Source organism: Miniopterus schreibersii (assembly GCF_964146895.1).
Source record: "Miniopterus schreibersii genome assembly, chromosome: 16".
Taxonomy (NCBI): Eukaryota; Metazoa; Chordata; class Mammalia; order Chiroptera; family Miniopteridae; genus Miniopterus; species Miniopterus schreibersii.
Genome location: NC_138116.1, coordinates 20,975,322 through 20,995,848, shown reverse-complemented (window position 1 = coordinate 20,995,848; position 20,527 = coordinate 20,975,322). Strand labels below are relative to the sequence as shown.

The 20,527-nt window shown below is 37.1% G+C and overlaps 1 protein-coding gene and 1 pseudogene across 6 annotated transcripts in view; one reads left to right on the top strand and one right to left on the bottom strand.

The window, feature by feature from the left end:
• Nucleotides 1-20,527, top strand: part of FBXL20 (F-box and leucine rich repeat protein 20) — a 64,027-nt gene that overhangs the window by 14,062 nt on the left and 29,438 nt on the right. For all 5 annotated transcript variants that reach the window (XM_081162966.1, XM_081162969.1, XM_081162967.1 and 2 more), the window contains exon 2: nucleotides 11,823-11,884. In XM_081162966.1, coding sequence (XP_081019092.1) covers nucleotides 11,823-11,884 — 62 coding nt within the window. The remainder of the gene's footprint in view (nucleotides 1-11,822; nucleotides 11,885-20,527) is intronic.
• Nucleotides 14,386-14,981, bottom strand: LOC308568734 (large ribosomal subunit protein uL30 pseudogene; annotated as a pseudogene). Its single transcript has one exon. The product of its transcript is annotated as a large ribosomal subunit protein uL30 pseudogene (transcript).

The following is a 20,527-nucleotide window of genomic DNA, read 5'->3' as shown; positions in this document are numbered from 1 at the left end:
CACGGAGGTAGAAGAAGTAACCCAGCTGGGCTGCGTGGACTCAGCAAAACAAGTTACTGAGGCAAAAGAAGGGCCCTTAGAACTTATGAGAAAGAAAGCAAGGGTATACCCCTTGAGGGAAGAAAGAGGGAAGGAAAGGTGCCAGGAGAGGAAGAGAGAATGCCTGAGGGAAGGAGGGGGTGGGGAAAGGCACACAGATGTGTTCAAGAGAGATAGAGACTGACAGAAACACCCGTCAGTTGCCTGCCCCATGGGCCCCGACCAGGATGAGATCTAGCTGCAACCTAGCTATGTGCCCTCACTGGCAATCGAACCCTCGACCTTTCGGTGTACAGGATGACGTTCCTACCAACTAAGCCACTGAATTTTCTTTTCTTGGTGAATTATTTCTATATAGAAATATGTCTTTGACTCTTAATGATTTTATCCTTGAATTAAATTGCACCTGTTATTGATATAAAACTTGTTCTTTTTTAAAAAGTATAAACATTTTTTTTTTTTTTTAGAGAGAGAAAAGGGGAGAGAGAAACATTGAGGTGAGAGAGAAAAACTTGTTTTATTCTTGAGTACTGATTTGGCTTCATTTGGGTTCTCACACTCTAGATTTTGAACTGGTAGTTCTTTTTACTGTTTTTTTGCTCTTCCATGCTTTAAAAAAAGTCTGTTATTATTGTCATTACTTGTAATATTTCACTCAACTTTTTAGTGGTTCTTAGTCAGAGGGTTTATGAGAATAATCTGGTTTGTGATTCCTGTAAGCAGAAGCAGAAGTACCTGGTTCACTTTTCTTCTTCTGGAAGTAGTAGATCCTTTTGAAAAGTTCTTTTACAGTGAACTCACCTAATTATACATGGGAAAGTCTTTTTTCTCCTCATTGCTGGGATCATCTGGGGTTAGCTGGGTACAAAGTTATCCACTGCAGTTATTTTCCTTCATCATTCTGAAGATATTCCTTTGTCTTTTGAACTCTATTGTTATGATAGGTCTCTTGTAAATTTATTTTCATCTTTGAGTACACATTTTAAATTTATATTTTTTATTGAGATATAATTTACATTACAGAAAAGTTCTCCCATTATTATTATTATTATTTTAATATATCTTTATTGGTTTCAGAGAGAGGAAAGGAGAGGGAGAGAGAGATAGAAACATCAGTGATGAGAGAGTCATTGATCGGCTGCAACCCACAACCCGGGCATGTGCCCTGACCGGGAATCGAACCCTGATCGCCTGGATCCTAGGTCAACGCTTAACCACTGAGCCACGCCCGGCCGGGCAAGTTCTCTCTTTTATAGTGTACAATTCAGTGGCTTTAACCATCAATTCTGGAACATTTTTTACACTTCAGAAAGAAACTTGTATCCTTTACCTATTACTCCCTGTCCTCCACCAACCTCTTGTTCTAAGCAACTACTAATGTACTTTCTGTCTCTGTACGGATTTCTCTTTTGTGGAGTTCCATATGAATGAAATCAATATAGTATGTAGTCTTTTGTGACTGGCTTTATTTAGCACAATGTTTTCAAGGTCTGTTCATGTTGAAGCATGTATCTACCTCATTCCTTTTTCTAGCTGAATAATCCATTGTGTGAATGAATATACTATATTTTGTTTATGTATTCGTTAACAGATACTTGAGTGGTTTCCACCAGGATTGTAAATGGCACTATGAATATTCTTATGAGCAAGTATGTGTTTGAAAGCTGTTTTCAATTCTTTTTTTTTAAAGTTCTTAGTTTATTAATTCTCTCATGAAAAATCTGTACAATCACCACAGATAAAATCACTGAAGAATCTTTACTCCTTTTTGTCAGCACCAACATTGGCAAGTCCCCCTGACTTTCTTCATTCTGTCTTCATTTCTCTCTTTTCTGGAGGTTATTGTCTAATGTACGCCATGTCTTGCAAGTCTATGTTTGGGCTTATTTTTCTTTGTGTATTATAAATCATGTCAAAGCCAATTGTCTTGCCACCGCCAAAATGGCCTCTGAATCCAAGTACAAAGATGACATCTGGTATGGTCTTACACATTTTGACTAGTTTTTCCTGAATTTCTGTCTTGGGTACTGTTGGCTTCCCAAGGTGAAGGAGGTCAATGACCATTTGTTTCCACTAAAGTAGCCTGTTGGTCATAAACTTCCTGGTTGTTACTGTGCTGTTTATGATGGTGGCTGATCTTCAAGCAGCCAGGGAGTTCTTATTTCTTTAGGGTATATACTTAGGGGTGGAATTGCTAGGTCATGTGGTAATTTTATGTTTAACATTTTGAGGAACTGCCAAACTGTTTTCCACAACAGCTGTACCGTTTTACATTCTATCAGCTTTGTACAGTGGTTTAAATTTCTCCATATCCTTGCCAACAGTTGTTGTTTTCCTTTTTTAAGTTATAGCATCCTGGTGGGTGTGAGGTGGTATATATTTGTGGTTTTGGTTTATAGTGCCCTAATGACTAATGATGTTGAGCATCTTATGTGCTTTTTGACCCTTTGTATATCTTCTTTGAAGAAATGTCTATTCAAATTCTTTGCACGTTTTTAGACTGGGTTATTTGTACTTTTATTGTTGAGTTGTAAGAGATCTTTATTTTGGATACTAGACTTTTATATATATTATTTGCAAATTATTTCTTTGACTGCATTGTAATTTTTTGTTAAAAACTGGACGTTTTGAATATTAAAATGTGGCAACTCTACAAATCATACTCACTTTCCTCCTGGGTTTGTTGATGCTGCTTATTATAGTATATTTAGTGTATTTTTTACCTAATCCTGTAAAATGTGTATTGTCTTTGTCTTGTGTGGCCACTGAAACCTCTGTTCCATTAGCTTCAGCTAAATGATTGCATAGAGATTTCCTTAAATACCTGCAACCCAAAATTCTCTCTATTGAGTGTGTTTTTTTTGTACATGTTAGGGTATGCTTTCAATGCTCAGCCAGACAGTTTACAATTATGCCTTACTTAGCCTTCACTTCCTGCTTCTGCAGAACTTCAAGATCAGCCATAGATGACAGGTTAGGGCCTTTTCAAGCCTTTCCTGGACATATGCACAACCCTGGGCATGCATGTGGCCTTCTAGATTCCCAGGAATATATGGGAGCTTTCAGTGCCCTTATGGACATCTCATTTTCTGGCCCTTCCCAGGCCCTTTGGTTGGTCCATTGTTTGCTCCAACTCTTACCTGTCCCTTAGGCAGCAGTGACTAAGCATTTGCCTGTAAATGTTTTGGACAAAGTGGGGTCATTTCTTTAGCTCTAGGCCCCTTTTGAGTTGGGCAAAATAAAGACAAGCCTTTTGAGTTGGTCTTCCAGGGAGCAACCAGACAGGTGAAGACAAATAATTACACTTTGAAAAAGAGATCTGTTCTGGTTCCTCAGTTACCAGCAATACAAGCTGTTATTTTCAAGGCTATTGCTGATCTGGGGGTTGGGGTAAATTAAAATGTCACAAACTCTCTTCTTAATGGGATTCAAATTTTTTTTTTCTTGAATAAGCACTCCTTGTGTTGTTGCAAGCCTTTGATTAATTTTCAGAGTTCAAAAAAAATTGTTTTGCCATTTTGGTTACTCTTATGGAGAGGTGAGATTTCAGAATTCCTTATTCCGCCATTTTCCTTGGTGTCATCTCTGAGTACACTTTTGATCTGAGTCTTGAAAAGACTCATTTCTGGCTTAGATCAAAAGTGCTCAACCAACTTAGCCACACTGGCCTGGGCTGTACTACTTGTTTTTAACCACTAAAGTTACTGATGATGATATACTAATATAGTTAATTCTAGTGGTTATTGTCTTTGTTCTATACTATAGAAAAGTAACTTAAGATATCAGCTTAGATTTTATCCATTTGTTTATAAGATGTATAATTAGCTAGAGAATAAAGACAAAAAACAGAAACAGTGGTAATGACCCAACATATTGTAGAGGAAATTTGGAAAGAAAAAACAAAAGCTTAGTTATAAGATTTAATGTAGCAATATTAATATGTGGTTGCTGTGACTTTAGAATGACTATAACCTGAAATAGCAAGAAAGCATAAAATCATCTTTTCTTTTAGTTTAAAGAAACATTTGACTCTTCAGTCAGTCAGTACAACAGATATTTATGTAGTGACTTGTGTGTAAGGTACTGTTGTGTCCTAGCCACTGTGGCTTAGTTTTTTGGGTGTCATCACATGTACTGAAAGGTTGCAGGTTTGATTCCTAGCCGAGGCACATGCCTGGGTTTCAGGTTGTGGGCTCAATCCCCAGTGTGGGGCATGCAGGAGACAACAGATAGATGCTGTGCTCTCACATCGATGTTTCTCTCTTCTCCCTTCCTCTCTCTCTAAAAATCAATAAACTTTTTTTTAAAAAAAGGTACTGTTCTTAATTAAGACAACCTGGTTTAGCACATGCTATAATACTTATGTTAATTACATTTTTTAATTTATATTGGTTCCCTTTTTTATTACTTACTTTTTTGTTTTCAGCTTTATTGAGATAGTATAATAGTTACATAACATTGTGTAAGTTTAAGGTGTACAATTTGATATAATAATCACTATGCTGTGTTGTCCTTATTCTGTATTATTTATCCTTATAAATTTTGTGATCTCCACACATTTAATAAATATTCTTAGGATTTTACCCAAGACATCTAAGACTTGTGCATGAGAATTTTGGTTAAACATGGGGTTTTGACTCAATATTTCTATTTTCTTTTCAAATAGCACTAAAATTATAATAAAGGAATAAAAAGAGGCATAGGACCACAGGAACAAAAATGAATGGAAGAAGAAACCATGATCTTTAGATGAGAATTTTCAACTAGTTTTAGAAGATAAAAAATTGATAGCAGAGTGTTAAGTCATTTAGCCAAGTGGAGGAAGGTACACCCTGGATTGTTTTCAGGGACAAGCAAGTTTAACCTACAAAATTCCCTGGAAGACTTATCAACACTGAGTAGGAAAAGTCTGAAAAGACAAGGATGAGGTTTGAGATTAGAAGTAGATAATGGTTGAAAGTCTTATATTAAGTGGTTGAATCCTGTGCACACTACTTCTCCCTCTCCCCCCTCTAGGAAGCTGGGGATTGATTTTTTTCCTTCAGGAAACTGAAAGCTGAAGGTTCTGTATCCAGGAACATCATATGCATGAAGATAGGGGCATCGAGCCAGGGAATTAAATGAGAACACACATACAGATTGCTGGGTCTTTGAAATCACAGTGAGCTTCCATTTTGCTTCTTAATGCCATGAGTGGGAATAGACAGCTAAGGATAAACACACAGTTGAGGAAAGCCCCCATACTGAGAGAGCAAACAAACATAAAAGAGACAGGGCAGAGAGCAGAGGGAAAAAACTTGGGGTAGAATGGAGGGGAAGAAGAGGTACTAATGTCTAACAAATGCGATGTTGCATCTTCATTCAGAAGAACAGGATGCTATTTTGAAAATCAATAAATAACTCTTAGAAATAAAAAATATCCCTCCCCCTAAAAAAAACAATCAGTGGAGAGATCGAAAGTAAAGTTGAGGCAACTTCCTCGCAATTAGGACAAAAATATTAAATGAGGGATGTAGGAGAAAAAATGCTTTAAAAAATTAAAGATAGACGAAGAGGTCCAGTATTTGACTAATACGAATTCAGAAATGAGAGGACAGAGAAAACAGTGAGAAACGATACCAAGAAATTTTTCAAAGCGTTTTCCAAATTCATAGATTTGCACATTGAAAGAGCTAAAAGAGTGGTAAAGACACAGACTAAGAGGCTTGATCATGAATCAGTAAACTGAGGATACAGAAACTATACTAAAAGCTTCCAGAAAGCATTAGAGGTCATATCCAAAGGACCAATCAGAATGGTGGTATATATCAGAGCAGCAACATAGGAGGCTAGAAATGTGTTAAGCCATATCTTCAGTGGAAAGGATTTCCAACCTATAATTTTATTTCTAACCAAATTATCAGTCAAATGTGAGTCTAGAATAAAGATATTTTTAGACTTGCAAGTGACTCCAAAATTTCAGTTCTCATGAGCATTTAAAAAAAAATAAGTTATGCCCGGGCCAGTGTGGCTGAGTTGGTTGGGCGTCGTCCCATGCATGGAAAGGTTGCTGGTTTGATTCCTGGTCAGGGCACTTGCCAGGGTTGCCCGCTCGATTCCTGGTGGTGGGCGTGCAGGCGGCAGCCTGTCGATGTTGTGCTCTCATATCGATGTTTTTCTCTTCTCCCTTCCTCTCTCTAAAAATCAATAGACTATTAAAAAGAAAGAAAAAAGTTATTAGGGCATGTGCCCTTAAATAGCAAGGGAGAAGAAATCAGGTCCAAGAAGCAGAATTCAGTGAGAAAGAAATGCCAAGGGAGAGCTCAGGATGACAGCTGTGTGGCCAGTCTAGAGAATCCCTCAACAGACTGAAGCACAAGAAAGAAAGTGTTTCAGGAAGGTATGGCTCTAGGAAAAAAACAGTATCTGATGTGTTTGAGCATATGGAAAATATTGATAGACAGTGACATGTTGGAGCATTTGAGAAAAAGTTAAAAATATATAGGAAGTAGAAAAAGTGAGGTAGTCATTAATTTATAGGGAGGAATGCATGGTCCTGTTCTACTTTACTGAACACTGAGTGGTGTTTGTCCAATCCTACATGTATTCTTATTTAAACAAAAGTTGTGATAAAATTACACAGGATGTGGAAGGTCCTGTTAGATGTTGAAGCTAAAGACATTCCATGGCAGGATGTCAGTAGATATATATAAAATTTATATATATATAAATATATAAAATTTATATATATATAAATATATAAATTTGATAAATGAAGCATATTTTTAAAAAGGCAAATATCAGAAGAATGCCCAGAACAGTGACAGTGCACACATAAACTAATTACTAAAATTCTGTGACACACTGAAAAATATATTTTTTGCCCATCTGACAAAAAATAGGTATAATTTTGATTCATTTACAAAAAAATTAGTAAATATGTACTCTTTTTGCTCCAAAGTAGCTTTTTAAAAATATATTTATTTATTTATTTTTAATCTTCACCCGAGGATATTTTTTCCATTGCTTTTCATAGAGAGTGGAAGGAGTGGGGTGGGGGCGAGAGAAACATCAATGTGAGAGAGACACATCGACAGGTTGCCTCCCACACGCCCCCATTGGGGCCAGGGATTGAGCCTTCAAACGAGGTACATGCCTTTGGCTGGAATTGAACCCGGAACCCTTTAGTCCACAGGCCAATGCTCTAACCACTGAGCCAAACCAGCCAGGACCAAAGTGACTTTTTAAAAAATTGGGTGCCTATACTTGTATATAAGGATTTCTGGTACCAAGAATTAACCAATCAAATGCAACCATATTATGTGACATGACCAATAAGATGCAATTTTATTATATGACTTATATATATTTATGGTTCAAGACAGGGCATTCACATGGGACGGCTGTTGTTGTGTTGGCTGTTCTCATTTTTTTATTTTACAATCTAAGGGAAAAGAGCTAAGTTCCCCTGACTAAATAGGTATTACATGTTTTAAAAATTCTTGTGCACCAATTGAAAATCACTGCCCTAGAAGATTCAGTAGAGTATATAGAGATAGGGAGGATTCTACGGTGTTTCCCAAGTCCTTTTGTCGTGGTTGACCTTTTATATAAAAATTCAGTTAAGTTATATGGCATATTTTAGAGACCTCTTTCCAGAAATTTATCAATTAATTAATACCAGACAAATACCTAGCTATATCATGCATCCTTTGTTTAACTAGCTTATTTATAATAGCACCATTGTTTTGTTCATATCATGGCTAAGTCTAATAGATTTCCTTCGTCTATTAACTTGGTATCACTTTTCCACAAAGTTATTTCTTCCCTTACACTTTAAAGAATCTTTCTTCATTCATAAATAAATAAATATCTTTGTCCTAGTTTAACACATTGTTTCTTTTGGCTCATTTTAAATCTAAAATATAATTTCTGGCGTGCCAGTTAGGATATCTAGAGTACTATGTACTTTAATTTGTTTCTTATATTATCTAATACGGGAATGCTTTTTCTACAAAGAAGTAGCATGGCTACATTAAAATCCTATTGCTTTGGAAATATTTCCATAGCAGTAAGATAATTTAAAATGTGTGCTTGTGAGTAAATTGTAAAATTACTATCTGACATATGTCTTGGAAAATTCCACAGATTCTGCCAATTTTCAGTTTCTGGCGCATTGACTAGAATTTGTACACGAGGAAATCAAACCCTGCTTTCCCTTGATTTACCAATCTCTGGCATTTTGGAATATGAAATTCAGTTAAATGCCTGCTACTCCTGAGTCAAATCCCATTATGGCTTGCAGTATCTACTTCTTAGTTCTTTTGTATGTATTTAGATGGGGTGGGACTGGGGAAAGTGGAGGAGGAAAGGGAAGGACATGTAATTAATCTCTACTTCGAATTTTCAATTCTTTAATTTCACTTCAAACTTCAAAAGTTTTCAGTAGGGCATGGGAGATTTTGTTAACACAAGAACTTCCAAACCTATAGGACATTAAAGAGTTTATTTCAGCCAAACTGAGGACATGCCTATAAGCAAGATCTCAAAATGCTCTGGAGGATGGCAGTTTTGCAGGTTTGTGTTTTTTTTTAATACATTTGGAATCAAGGGAGGGAAGTAAGGAATCTATTGGTGGTAGATTACAGAGGCAAGAAAGCAAGGCAGGGAAATGCCTGTGATTGGATGAAGAGTAAAATGGAGAGATATACATTTACATTGCTGGATACCAGATAATTAACAAGATTTACAGTGAATAGGGGTGGTATACAGGCAAAAAAATAGTTTAAAAAAAATAGGAGCATGTGTTCCCTTGAGGATGGTTACACCTTGAGGGGTCTGAAAAGAAGGATTATTCTGGCCTTTCAAAGATGTAACCTAGATGTACCAGGACAATGGGCAGAGCTTGCTTAAGGCAAAGATAAAACTTTACTAAAAAAGTGATAGGCCTGGGATGTGACTACCCACCATGACCTGCCCAGTTTGGAATTTATGATCAGATCTCTCTGAGATTACTTCAGTCACTGCACTTGTCAGATTTATTACACGGTCCCTTTTTCGTTCACAATTTATAGGAATGAGCAGCACTCAAAATGAATTCCAGTCATATACAGTGGTTCATCAAGTTCGTGGAGTCCTCAGGGCCCTAGAATGCTGCTGGGTACAGTTAAAACTTAGTAGGTAACAGAGATACTCAACAGAGAACAGAAGTGCATACTTATTTTAGACTGAGAGCAATGAATTGGTAGTGGATATAGATTTTGGTTAAGTAAACAGAAGTCAGGATAAAAAAGAGCTTGGAATGTTGAGGCAGATGTTAGAAGGTGTCCAAAGCAGAAAGTTTGACCCATTAAGTGATGTGTCTGTTTTCTAAATGTATCACTTGCTTGGTTTTTATCTGGGGATTTCTTTCTTAGGATAAATTTAGTCATAAGATGGTAATGCACTGGCAGTAGTTTTCTTCTAAAAAGCAGTTCTATTTCTGTTAGGGACAAGATGTTGGGTGGAGGAATTACAGACTTACTTTGTTTTATATTTATTTAGCCATGCAAAAATGTTTTTCCTTTTAGATCCTGGCAAGAAAACCAACCAATCAGAAAAACATCTGGTGTTAGCTTAGCTGGAGAATGGCATAATCAGTAAAAATTACTTATTAAAAAATAGTTTAAAAAAAATCTTATGCAGTTTCAACTCTGGATTTCTTTATAAAAACTTATCCTTATCTCTCCCTTAAATTTCCCTCCCCCTAAAAGATTTGACTTACATTGGGCTGCCTTTGTATGTCTTAAGTTTTATTCAAGTCTATGAAATTTAGATCATGAATCATAAACTTTTAAAGTCTAGAATGTGTTTTTGTGGCTTTTGCTGTTAAGCACTCTAAAACTTAGTAGCTTAAAACAATTATTCAGTCTGGCAGTTCTTCTGATCACTGGGAAAGGTCACTCATAAGACTGTAGTCATCTGGTGGCTTGACTGGGTCTTGAGTATCTAAGATGGTCTCATAGTCTGAGGCCTTGGTATCACTGTCAGCTGGGAGTTTCCACATAGTCTCATCATTCTGAAGTTTATCCTGGGCTTTCTTACATGGTGGCAGGAATGTTTCAAGAGGGTAAAGTTTCAGTGTCTCTTCAGGCTTAGCCTTGAAAATCATAGTCTTTCCCCCCCCCACAATCTTTTGGTCAGGCCATGTCACCTTATTAACTCAAATGCAGTGGATGGGAAAACAGACTCTACCTTTTGAAGGTAGATGCAGCAAAGTCCCATTGCAAAAGGGCATTGCCACAAGGAGATAAGATGAATTTGGGGCCATTATTATAAGGTTCTACTGTGGTCTCCTCTCTGGCTACAGTGATTTACATTCTTATGACATACAAAATATCCCCACCTAAAACCTCCAAAGTCTTGTCCAAAAATAAATAAAGGTGAACACCTGCCTGGCTGGTGTGGCTCGACCAGTTAAGCATCAACCTATGATCCTGGTTTGCTTCCTGATCAGTGCCTGGGTTTTGGGCTCTATCCCCAATAGGGGACGTGCAGGAGGCAGTCAATCAGTGACACTCTCATCATTAATTAATTTGTGACGACAATAACATAAAAGGGGAGGGTAAAGGTCTGAATTTGCAAAGGAGGATGGAACTCAAATGCATTCAAAAGATAAAGGACTACTGAATATGTGAAACTTCCTTTTTCATGAACTTGATGGTAACCACAGACAAAAAAAACAAAACTGAGACACACAACTTAAAAAAGGAGGAAACTGAGGGAAAAAGTATGGAATACCACTAAGTAAAAACAACAATCAGAAAAACAAAGGAAAAGAACCAATGGAGGCACAGAGTTACCAGAAAACAAAAGATAAAATGGCTATAGGAAATCCTCATACATCAGTAATTACTCTAAATATAAATGGACTGAATTCACAGATAAAAAGGCACAGAGTAGCAGATTGGATCACAAAACAATACCCAACCACATGCTGCCTTCAGGACATAGAAGCTGCAAAGACAAAGATAGATTCAAAGTAAAAGGGTGAAAAATGACTCTCCAAGCAAATAGCATCCACAGAAAAGCAAGTGTAGCCATACTTATATCTGACAAAATAAAAATCCTTCTTTTCTCCAATTTTTTTTATTTCCACTGCCCTGAGAATCTTACAGAGACCTGCATCTTTTATTTGAACTATAATTTCAGTATATTCTTAGCTTATCTCCTTGCTCCTAGTCCAGAGTTTAATATCTTTAGGTTTCTCTTCTCTACAGGATTGTTTTAATTTTCTAGCTTGATGTACAAGTTTCCTTCATGACCTAACCCCACCAGTTCATTCATTAGATTTAGTGAGTTCCTACCATGTATCAGGCCCTATGCTCAATCCTGGAAAAATGATGGCAAACATAAAAGGTTTTTCATTTAACTGGAAGGTAGGTTATTATAGTTATTAGAAAATATTTATTATAATTACGCTTTAGATGTCTGAGATTGAGGGTTAAGTAATTCAGTTTCCTTATATGTAAAATGAAAATTAGGGTTAATATCAAGATTCAATACATTAATACATGAAAAACACTTAAAACAGTACCTGGCACATAGTGTCTTTCTTCTGACTGCTATTAGTTTATATTCTCTAAAGATGGAACAAATTAAGTGTCTTAAAGATGTATTTCATCCTAAAGAGACTCTGAAAATATAACTTTGGCTTATATCCACTAGACATACTCACCTCTCTCCTAAGAGGATTACTTGTAAGCTGTTGAATTGAACATAATAAAATGTTAAGTAACACTTGACACAGTATTTTGTTTTTGCAGATGTTCTCAAATAGTGATGAAGCTGTAATCAATAAAAAGCTTCCCAAAGAACTCCTGTTACGGTAAGTCTGAATGCTAATTTTTGTGTGTGTGTTTGTATGTCATGTTTGTCTACTTTAAAATTTGTAGACTTATTGCCATTTTTCATATATGTATTGGATCTGGATTACCTGAATTTATAAATTTATTGATTCTTTTGTTAAATAATCTTACTTTGTATTTCCTAGATATAAATCAAGATTTTGAATGTTTAATTTAGAAACAATTTTCTCCTACCCAGTTTGTACCTATCTGTGATTTTGTTTACTCATTTCCCCTTTGCCCTATTCTTGTATATAATGTAAAAGAGGTAGTATATTTTATTTTAGTATAATACAGATTTTTTAAAAGTAGATTTCAGAGACATGAAGGGAGAGAGAAACATCAGTGATGAGAGAGAATCATCGATCATCTGCCTCCTGCATGCTCCCTACTGGGTGGGAATCAAGTCTGCAGTCTGGGCATGTGCCCTGACTGGGAATCTAACTGCGATCTCCAGGATCATAGGTCGATGCTCAACCGTTGAGCCATGCCAGCTGGTCAGTACTGATTTTTTGAAGACTGATTCTAATCCATCCCTTCCCCCCACTTATATTTGCAACTTTGATCACTTAATTAAGATAGTGTCTTTTTGTTTCTGCACTGTGAAATTATTTTTCTTCGTTGTTGATAAATATCTTGTGGGGAGAGATGCTGAGACTATGTAAGTGTTCTCTTAAAATACAGTTTAGCCCTGGTCAGTGTCCGTCAGTGGTTAGAGCATCAGCCCAGGCACAGAAGGATGGAAGGTTCCTTTCCAGGTCTAGGGCATATACCTGGGTTGCAGGTTCGTGTGGGAGGCAACCAATTGATGTGCCTCTCTCACATAGATGTTTCTCTCTCCCTCCCTCCCTTCCACTCTGTCTAAAACCAATGGAAAAATATCCTCGGGTGAGGATTTAAAAAAACACACATTTGAATAAATAAGCATTTGGTTTGGTTAGATTTTAAGTTACATATTACATCATTGAATCTAACATGTATTAACTCACAGGGAGGACAATTGTGTTCTTAGGACCATACTATTTCCTTGTAAATGTAAGGCCACAGTTACCAATGAATTAAGCAAGTGTTCTCGTTTCCTCTTAACTTTAAGTTACTTTAACTTACTGATTCTCTCCCTTCCCTTTTATTTTTTTTATTTTTTATTTTTTTAAAAAATATATCTTTATTGATTTCATAGAGAGGAAAGGAGAGGAAGAGAGAGATAGAAACATCAATGATGAGAGAGTCATCGATCGGCTGCCTCCTACACGCTCCCAACTGGGGATTGAGCTCGCAACCCGGGCATGTGCCCTGACTAGGAATCAAACCCCGATCGCCTGGATCCTGGGTCAATGCTCAACCACTGAGCCATGCCTGGCCGGGCTCTCCCTTCCCTTTTAAAACAAAGTTTATTATCAATGTGGTAGCAAGCTGGAAGCCACTGTTTGCATAATGTGAAATCAGTTAGGATTGACAGTGCTCTCTTTCAGAGCAGAGCCATATGCATTTATTTAGGAGTACCTCTTGAAAATTGAATGTCAGTGTTTATAAGACAAAGAGTCTTGTGTATTTTCCAAAAGCTACTGTAAATTGACTTGTTCCTCAGAGATTTCTTCGAAGATGATACTGATAACTGTAAAAGTGACATGAGGGATAAGACTGCTTGAGCCCACACGTGCCCTTTTAACTGTAAAACAAAGTGCAGTTCCAGAATAAGGATTATTATTACTTATAAGAATCTAAAATATTTTTCATTGTTTTTTCGACTGTTGGAGGTGTTGGTACATAACTATCATGTAATATGTAATATGTATGTGTGAGTGATAGAAGATGAACTTTCTGAACTTATATGGAAAGAATGAAATGGCTGGGATTCTTTTTGTCTGATAGATAATCATTCTGTGTTGGGGTTCCCCAAGAACACCTCTAGATTTGGTAATCTACTAGGAGGACTCACAGGACTCAGCATATGTTCAGACTCATGGCTCTGATTTATTACAGTGGTAGGATACAGAGTAAAGTTAGTAAAGGGAAAAGTGCATGGGGCAAACAAGAGGAAACCAAACATAAGCTTCCAAGAGTCATTTCCCAGTAGAGTCACACAGAATGCACTTAATTCCTCCAGCAACAAGTTGTAACACCATAAGTAAAATGTTGTCTACCAGAGAAGCTTACTCAGGGAATAGTGGGAACTCTACCAAAATCCAAGTTCTTAGGTGTCATCCAAGGGCCAAAATTACAAGCAGGCCTTTTTAAGGATAGGACAGCTATGCTCATCTGCACACATGCTATCTCATATTTTATTTGAGGAAACTTAAAATGTTGATGATTTCTTGTAGCTTTTCATTCAGTTTAATTACCAGGAATTCAGGATAGATAGGGGGGGTGTGTGTGTGTGTGTGTGTGTGTGTGTGTGTGTTCCTTCCTTTTATTTTTTTCATTTTAAAGCAGTCACTGTGTATTAACTGACCAGATTACAAAAATATCTATAGTAGATACCTTAGTTCATCCTTCTAATAAGTCTGTTGATCTTGTTTTCCCTGTTGCCAGCATCTCCACCTTCTACAAAATAAGTGGGGTTTTTTTTCATTCTGCCTCATGGAGAAGATAATTTGAAGGGTCACAGGAGGTCGTTTGCTTCTTTGAAGCATTTTTCAACAGTGTAGATCTTATGAATCAGATCCTCCATGCAGATGATGTCATATTTACTAAGAGATTGAGCAATCAATGTGTTATCCGTCAGGGCAGTTCACTTTTTGTTGATTTTGCCATAACCATGCCTATAGATCAGCTCATTTACTGACTTCAGGTATCCCATGCAATATAAGGCTCCACAGTCCCCTTAATTGAAGCCTTGTTGAGCTTAATAAAAGGGCAATCGAAGATGTGGCTAAGGTGAGGAAGCTGCAGCACCTTTTGGACCTTTGGGCTCATACCATTAATACCTCTGATCCTGATGACAAATGCCAGTTTGGGTTCTGCAGGTATATGGAGGTTGCCAGCTCTTCTTGCCATCCTAGCTATTCAAATCTCAGTTCTGTACATCTGCCTTTAGTATTTCTTGTGATAGTGCTTAGCTTTTTCATACATAATCATTTTCCTTGACTTTCGAAGCACCTTTTGGGCAAACTTCTTTCTGAGGCGTGTTTGATCTTCAGCTCTGTGAAATTCCTTCACTTTTTATTAAGGGTTTCTGGCACAGCAGGAATCTTTTTCTCCTGCACGCCCCATGGCTCCAGGCAGAAAAAAGTGTTTTCCTTTTTTTTAAAGCATAATATAATGGTTAAGAGCAGGAACTCTGGAATCTGACCACCTGGATTCTGTCATTTACTAACTGTAAATTGAGGATTTCAGTACCTGCCTCCTTGGGTTATCATAAGGATCAAAAGGATTGATAAATGTGAAGTGCTTAGTAGAGTGCCTGGTACATAGTAAGTGCTATAAAAATGTCATGTATATTACTGTTAGTTCTATTTTTTTACCCACAAACCATAAAATGTGATCAGATTCCAAGAACACCGAAAATGATCATCTCTCAACTTTAAGGTGCAAATTAGCAGATGTTCCTAAGTCAAAGGACAGAAAACCAATCTTGCTCTTATCCAGCATTTAGTTTTCTGGCCTTCTTAATTATCCAGAACAAAACCAAAGGAACAGAAAGTAAGCAGAAAGATCAAATGTGCATTGTACTCAAGGATACATGCCAGCCATTTCTCAGGCTCTATTTACTCTTTTTCCCCCCTAAGGTACAGTTCATACAAATTTGATTATGAGTTGCAGTAAATAAAAATGGGATCAGAAGAGTATGCTAATAGAGGGTCCACTGTATTTTAAAAAGTGGTAACCTGACAGTAAGGAAGAATATATAAAATATAATAAATAGAAACATTGAAAAGCATAATAGTACAGGGCTATTTATTTAATGAAGATACAGTAGGTTTTAATCACTCATAAGGGTTTCCTTCCTGAAAGCCTTGAGGTGCTAAAGTAATTACTGATTTTTAACAAAATAGTTATACATGCCATAACCATGCTTATAGATCTTTATATAAACATATATTTAAGCTATTTTTTCTTTACAGCGTATACATGATACATTTTCATTTGTGTTTTCTACTGCAATTAATCTACATATTTTCCTTGTTGAGAAAATAAAAAATTGTATATTTTATTTTGCATTACCAGCCAGATGCTAAAATGCCAAGGTCTAATAGCACAGACCTCATTGCTGTATTTTGTATGCCTTCAACTTTATCTTTTTAAAGACTTTATTTTTGTAGAACAGTTTTAGGTTTACAACAGAGTTGAGAGGAAGGTACAGTTTTTCCCACATACCCCCTGCCCTCATACACGCATAGTCCCCACCCTTATCAACATCACTCACCAGAGTAGTCCCTTTTTTTTTTTTTTTTGTCTTTTTTTTTTTTTTGAGCCAAGGATGAACCTACATTGACACATCATGATCAAAGTCTCTAGTTGATGTTAGGGTTCACTCTTAGTGTTGTAGATAGATTCTATGGGTTAGGACAAATATGTGTTAACATATATTCATTATTAGTGCCCTAAAAATTTTTTTGTGCTCTGCCTATTCCTCTCTCTTTTCTCTCTCCACTGGCCACCATTGATCTTTTTGTCACCAGCGTTTTCCTTTTCCAAAATGTCATATAGTTGGAATTCCCATAAACCTTAATACAGGAGCAAACATTTACTGAGTACCTACAATGTACTATGTTTATGTTGGGTATAGAAATAAACAAGAGTGCCCTGGCCAGTTTTGCACAGTGGTTAGAGTGTCGAATCCTGGACTGAAGGGTCCCAGGTTCGATTCTGCCCTAGGGCACGTACCTTGGTTGCAGCCTTGATCCCTGGCCCAGGTAGGGGCACGTGTGGGAAGCAATCAATCGATGTGTGTCTTTCACATCGATGTTCCTCCCTCCCTCCCTCCCTCTGAAAGGCAATGGAAAAAATATCTTCAGATGAAGATTTAGAGAAAACAAACATGAAAATAATCAATGTAGCCCTGGCTGATATGGCTTAATGGTTACAATGCGGGCCCGAGTTCCGAAGGGTCACGGGTTCAATCCCCAGCCCTAGGCGGGGCACATGGGGAAGGCAAAGAAAATAATATAGAGATACAATGGAGGTTTGTCTAGAGCAGCAGTTTTCAACCTTTTCTTCTCATGGCACACATAAACTAATTACTAAAATTCTGTGGCACACCAAAAATATAGTTTTTGCAAATCTGACAAAAAACAATAGATATAATTTTGATTGATTTATTAAAAAATAATAGTAATTCCCCTTTTTGTTCCAAAGGGACTTTTAAAAAATCAGGTGTTGGATGTAGGGGTGATCTGGCTGTGACATCTGTCACCCCATTGATCACCAGGGTTGATTTGGCTGATCTGGCTGTGTAGGGAGGCCAGTGTCCCCTTCTTCCCTCACCAACCCATGTGCTTCCCTCCCAAAGTTGTGTGCTTAGTAGAAGAGGATGACTTCCCCCCCAGAGGAGAGGATTGGTCTTTGGTCAAGGGTATAGGAGTAGCTGTGCTCCTCTACTAGAACCTCCAAACAAGCTCTTGGGTTTATTTGTAGGGTAGTCAAGCTTCCAGGACTCCAGACACATCCAAATGAGGCACTGCACGTGGCAGTCTGCCTTTTTTTTCTTTTCTTTTTTAAAATATATATTGATTTCAGAGAGAGGAAGGGAGAGGGAAAGAGAGAGAGAGTGAAACATCAATGATGAGAGAGTCACTGATCGGCTGCCTCTTGCACACCCCCAGCTGGGGATCGGGCCTGCAACCCAGGCATGTGCCCTCACCGGGAATCGAGCCACGGTCTCCTGGATCCTAGGTCTATTCTCAACCACTGAGTCACGCCCGGCCGGGCAGTCTGCCTTTCTTAAAAAAAAAAAAAAGTCAGGTGCCTATATTTGTTGTGTATAAGGATTTCTGGTACGAAGAATTAACCAATCAGATGCAGTCTTATTATGCAGAGTTGCATGACCAATAAGATACAACTCTATTATAGGAGCCTTGTATTTATGGTTCAAGACAGGGCATTCATACCAGACGGCTATTGTTGTGTTGGCTGTTGTCATTTTTTTGACAATCTAAGGGAAAAGAGGTCAGTGCCCCTCTTAAAACATTGCATGTTTTAAAAAATCTTGCAGCTCTCCCTTTGAAAATCGCTGGCCTAGAACATTATAGCAAGCTCATATGTAGGACTTTACAACCAACTTTGGAGAGTTCAGAAGATGTTTCCAAGGAAATAACACATACTTAAGGAGTGAGTAGTGATTAACTAGACAGGAAAGGGGAGTGAGGAAGAGGACATTTCAGATCTAAGAGAGATTATTGTTCCCCCCCCCCCTTTTTTAAAAATATATATTTTTTTATTTCAGAGAGAGGAAGGGAGAGAGTGAGAGAGAGAGAAACATCAATGATGAGAGTCACTGATCGGCTGCCTCCTGCATGTCCCTCACTGGGGATCAAGCCCACAGCCCGGGCATGTGCCCTGACCGGGAATCAAACCTCGATCTCCTGGATCATAGGTCAATGCTCAACCGCTGAACCACGCTGGGTGGGCCTATTGTTTCCCCTTTTGTGAACAGAGACAAAGGTTTTTGATTCAGGTATACTATAAGATTTGAGCCTCAAATTTTTTTTGGTATAGTATATAGTATTGTAGTTTAGTATCTTATTTTCCCCTAACCCTGTAATATTGTTTATTTTGGAGAATTTACAAGCTTTGCACATATAGTCTATTATTTAATTGGATGCTGCATGTCTATAGAACTTCATCTCTTCCTTGATTTATTTGTTTCTTCATAATTGCCATTTGCTATTTTAATATTACCAAGCTTAATATGTTGCCTGGAGCAACAAAAATGAAAAATACTCTGAAGAGTAAATTGGGTATTTTATTTTAATTTTGTTGGAGGGAGACTTCAGCCCTTCGTTAGCCCCAGATTTTCTTAGCCAGTAGCAGCTCCTATGATGCCTCAATATCATGGTAGTGATAGACTATTGATACATATTAGACATACTGCCTATGTGTATGTCCTGTATATATGTGTACACACAGAATTGTTTGTGTTTTGAGATAAGAGCCACCTGGCTATGGAGAGATACTATTTATTTTTCAAGTCCTTTTTGTCTTTCTACCATTAAACATTCTGACATCATGAGCTCCCTCCAGGCTCATTTTGATATTGTGGAGCTAGTTAATAGCCCTAAAGTCATATCTCTGTCTAGGTCAGTGCTCTTTTGTGGACAGGGGAATATGGATCATAACTTTATCCTAGAAGAAAACCTTATTTAGAAAATGATCTTGCCCGGCCGGGTGTGGCTCAGCGGTTAAGCGTCGACCTAGGATCCAGGCGATCAGGGTTCGATTCCCAGTCAGGGCACATGCCCGGGTTGCGGGCTGCAGCAGATCAATGACTCTCTCATCACTGATGTTTCTATCTCTCTCTCTCCCTCTCCTTTCCTCTCTCTGAAGTCAATAAAGATATATTTTTGAAAAAAAAGAAAAAAAAGAAAATGATCTTAAGAAATCAGGCTCAATTGTATGAAAGTATACCTAGAGCAGTCAAATTTATAGAGAAAATAGAGTGGTTGTTGCCAGGAGTTGGGGAAAGGGGAATGAGGAGTTATCGTTTAAGGGTTACAGGGTTTCAGTTCTGTGCTTTTTGAAGATGAAAAAGTTCTGGAGATGGGTGATGGTGACAGTTGCACAGCATCACAATGCTTTTGCAACATGTGAATGTCCTTAATGTTATTGAACTGTACACTTAAAATGGTTAAAATGGTAAATGTTATGTAATGTGTATTTTACCCAAATAAAAAAAGTTTAAAAAACTGGAAGTATTTACTAAATGCACATAACTTTCTCTCTGATGTAATTTTTTAACTCAGTTTATTCCAAGTTCCAAAATGTGAAGAAATTAGCCTCTAATCACTAAAAAATAAAGTTGTATTCTTTTAAGCTAACTCAGAATCTTTTATTTAAATCTCTGAAGTACATGCTATATTGTATTTTTTTACCACTTGCAGAGAGCTTGGTTCGTTACTCAGATCAAAATGACTTTTAAGGGTATTCATGAGTTAAGCAGGTCTTTAAACAGAAGTGACCCATTCACTTTATTCTCAGGATGCTCTGACCTATTCTTCCAGGTGGCTTATAGTGTGGAGAGTTATCAGGCTTTAAGCAAATAAATTATTTCAAATAATAATGCTTCAAAATAAATATTTATCCTCTATAAGACTGAGAAAAATTGTAGGCAGTGTTTTCTGACATTGATGTGTAAATGAGTTTTATAATCTCCTAAATTAGAATTAAATATATACACTTAACATTTTATAGTTAGTTATTTTGTAGGTATTAAAATATTTTTTATCCTTTTTTTATAACTAAAATTCTTTATAAAGATATTCCTCCCCTAACCTATTTCTTTTCATAAATGGAAGTGTGAAAATTGTGTTTTTACTTTTAAAAAAATTGTATCAGTTGGAAATATGTTATCATCCATTGATGTTTATAATTGAACTAGTATGGTACTTATATTATTAAGTAAAGGATTACTTTCTCCCCTTATGTTTTATATGGGCAGTATTATCTTTGTAAATTACTATATTTTA